The 266-nt window shown below is 41.0% G+C and overlaps 1 protein-coding gene across 1 annotated transcript in view; it reads left to right on the plus strand.

Annotated features, from left to right (window-relative positions):
* Positions 1-266, plus strand: part of LOC119585789 (calmodulin-binding transcription activator 1-like) — a gene marked incomplete at its 5' end in the record, with an annotated part of 96684 nt that overhangs the window by 72187 nt on the left and 24231 nt on the right. Inside the window, 1 exon segment of the mRNA XM_037934507.1 lies at positions 1-81. Coding sequence (XP_037790435.1) covers positions 1-81 — 81 coding nt within the window.

A 266-nucleotide genomic window follows, 5' to 3' on the forward strand; every position in this document is an offset into this window, starting at 1 on the left:
GACTCTGCCAACACCGTCACATCCTCACGCCAAGCTCTGGTGGCGATGCCCACTCCCTCAGACAATGATAGCAATAACCAGGTTAGTAGTACTTTAAGAAACAAAACACACTCAGCCACCAACAACAACAGTATTCAGAGACAAGCCAAAACAATGACAGATCCTTGGAATAACATTTGCTGCTTTAACTACTGGCAACTGAAATAAATAGAAATAAAAGTATTAGAAAAATTAGTCATAGCTGGTTCTTTGCTTGGTTGAGACTG

Source organism: Penaeus monodon, chromosome 20, assembly GCF_015228065.2.
Source record: "Penaeus monodon isolate SGIC_2016 chromosome 20, NSTDA_Pmon_1, whole genome shotgun sequence".
NCBI lineage: Eukaryota > Metazoa > Arthropoda > Malacostraca > Decapoda > Penaeidae > Penaeus > Penaeus monodon.